The 2,661-nt window shown below is 44.6% G+C and overlaps 1 protein-coding gene across 1 annotated transcript in view; it reads right to left on the reverse strand.

The window, feature by feature from the left end:
• Nucleotides 1-217: 217 nt before the first annotated feature.
• Nucleotides 218-2,661, reverse strand: part of ETH_00002045 (uncharacterized protein) — a gene marked incomplete at both ends in the record, with an annotated part of 10,539 nt that continues 8,095 nt past the window's right edge. Inside the window, 4 exons of the mRNA XM_013372752.1 lie at nucleotides 218-281; nucleotides 1,352-1,579; nucleotides 1,826-2,085; nucleotides 2,240-2,644. Coding sequence (XP_013228206.1) covers nucleotides 218-281; nucleotides 1,352-1,579; nucleotides 1,826-2,085; nucleotides 2,240-2,644 — 957 coding nt within the window. The remainder of the gene's footprint in view (nucleotides 282-1,351; nucleotides 1,580-1,825; nucleotides 2,086-2,239; nucleotides 2,645-2,661) is intronic.

The raw sequence follows: 2,661 nt of genomic DNA on the forward strand, positions 1-2,661 counted from the left end.
TAAACCCTAAGCCCCAAACCCTAAGCCCTACCTCTCTCTGCGAGGTCTTCGGTGATGAACTGTTGGGCGAGGGTTCTGAGGGTTTTCTCGTCTTGAGGGTTTGTGATTCTTCCCCCGTAAGTAATTTCCGAAAGAAGTTTTTTTAAAGAATTAAAAAGAGAGGTTTGTGGGGCCGCAGCTGCGGTGTACATACACCTCAGCAGCTCCAAAGAAGCCTTCAAGTCCGAAACCGAAAAGTAGTAACTGCCGTTCCATCCGAGGGCTCCGTAAGAGGCTCTTTCCTGGAAAATAAAAAGAAATAAATGAAAATAAATGAAGATAAATGGAAATAAATTAAGAATAAATTAAAAATAAATTAAAAATGAGTTAATTTGATTCAAAATTTTCTTTTTTTCGTTCGAAATTTAAAAATTCACACAAGTTGAAAAAAACCAGTGTCGATACACCCCACCTGCACCACTGCGTGAAAAACCAGAAGAGAAACTTTCAAAGATTTCCACTGAGACTCTCCTTTGTCTGCTGCTGCTGCTGCTGCTGCTGCTGCTGCTGCTGCGGGTTCTTTTTTGCTGCTTTTTATCGCTCCTAGGGCCTCCTGGAGGCAAGCCCTGAAAAGAAACATTTCTTCTTCTTCTGGTTTTACCTGCTGCTCATAATTAATTAATTAATTAACTAATTATAATTATTTAATTAATCAATTACAATCAATTAGTTAATTAATTGATTAATTATAATTAATTAATTAATTAATTAATTAATTAATTATAATTATTTAATTAATCAATTACAATTAATTAATTATAATTATTTAATTAATCAATTACAATTAATTAATTAATTAATTAATTAATTAATTATAATTATTTAATTAATCAACTACAATTGATTAATCAATTGATTAATTATAGTTATTTGATTAATCAAATACAATTAATTAATCAATTGATTAATTATAATTGTTTAATTAATCAATTACAATTAATTAGTTAATTAATTGATAAATTATAATTATTTAATTAATCAATTACAATTAATTAATTAGTTAATTAATTGATTAGTTAATTAATTAATTAATTTTCGATTTGTCGTTTTTCTCTCCCTTTGTCTCTTCCTGTCCGGCACTGGTTGTATGCTTGTTTTTATCGGCGCCATCTTTTTTCTAGAGGGTTTAGGGTTTAGGGTTTAGGGTTTAGGGTTTCTGTAGTTGGGTCTGTTTGCTGCATGGGGTTTCGCCTTGCGCCTCAGAGAGAGACAGTGAACGCGTCGTTTCTTCAGCAATTAGGGTTTAGGGTTTAGGGTCCAGGGTTAGGGCCTAGGGTTTAGGGTTTAGGGTTTAGGCGAGACGGACGTAAACCCTTTGGGTTTTTCCAAAGACAACTTCAAAGAACGCTGCAGCACCGACGCGGGGAGAAAGTCGACGGGGAGAGACGTGAGAAAAAGTCGGAAGTTGGGGTGTACGTACACCTCGCCAAACCCTAAACCCTCGTCGCCGCTAAACCCCAAACCCTCGACTGTCTGCTGCAGCTCCGCCATCCAGCTTTTCGCCAAGTGACAGTTCTGCAGCAACGCCCAGCCCCCTTCCCTGCAGCGCAAACACTAAACCCTAAACCCTAAACCCTAAACCACAAACCCTTAACCCCAGACCCTTAGCCCTAAGCCCTAAACCCTAAACCCTAAACCCTAAACCCTTAACGTAAAGCCGCGCCGGATTCGCTTCTTGGTTTTTCGCAGCTTCGCAGCCGAAGGCCCGCCAGAGCCAGTCTCCACTAAACCGCCAGGGTTTAGGGTTTAGGGTTTAGGGTTTAGGGTTTAGGGTTTAGGGAGTTACCTGAGGGCCGTAGCCAGCACGCGGGAGGCCTTGGGGGCTTGGCCCCGGCCCAGGGAAATACACTCAAATTGGGGTTTAGGGTTTTGCTGCTCCGCAAGTGCAGCAAGAGCAGCAGCAGGATCTGCGCCAGGAGACAGCAGCAGCAGCAGCGGTTTGCTGCTGCTGCAGCAGCGCAGCGCCTCTTCTAGCGAAGGAGGCAGCAAGTTGCAGAAGGAAGGGCCCAAAACCCTAGACACTACTTCCAGCGCAAATGCAGCAACCTGCAGCCGCAAACCCCAAACGAGGGTTTAGGGTTTAGGGTTTAGGGTTTAGGGCCTGCGGGGCAGCAGAGCCCACAGCGCCTCACGGCGCCGCAGCGGAAGCTCGCTTTCCACTCTAAAGTTTAGGGTTTAGGGTTTAGGGTTTGGGGTTTACGGCGTCCTTTCGAACGATGTTGAGCAGCATCATGGTTTCGAAAACCCTGAGGGTTTGGGGGTTTTGCTGCTGCCAGAGAGGAGGGTTTAGGGTTTGAGGGTTTGTGCTGCTGAAGTAAGAAATCCATTTATCTCTGTTGGCCACAAGATGAACTGGTAGCTCTTTTAAAGAAGGCAAAACCCTCGACAGCAGCAGCAGCTGCGTCCACTGCTGCTGCTGCAGCAGCTCCGGCAGAGGGTTTGGCCCCAAACCCTCGCCCAAACCCTCGCGCAAACCCTCGCCCAAACCCTCGCCCAAACCCTCGCGCAAACCCTCGCCCAAACCCTCGCCCAAACCCTCGCCCAAACCCTCGCCGCGACCCGCCTCAGCGTTTAACCCGCAGCCGCTGACTAGCAGCGCTGCCGCCTGAACAAACCCTAAAC

The sequence above is a fragment of the Eimeria tenella genome, genomic scaffold (genome assembly GCF_000499545.2).
Source record: "Eimeria tenella Houghton genomic scaffold, Eth_scaff106, whole genome shotgun sequence".
Lineage (NCBI taxonomy): Eukaryota > Apicomplexa > Conoidasida > Eucoccidiorida > Eimeriidae > Eimeria > Eimeria tenella.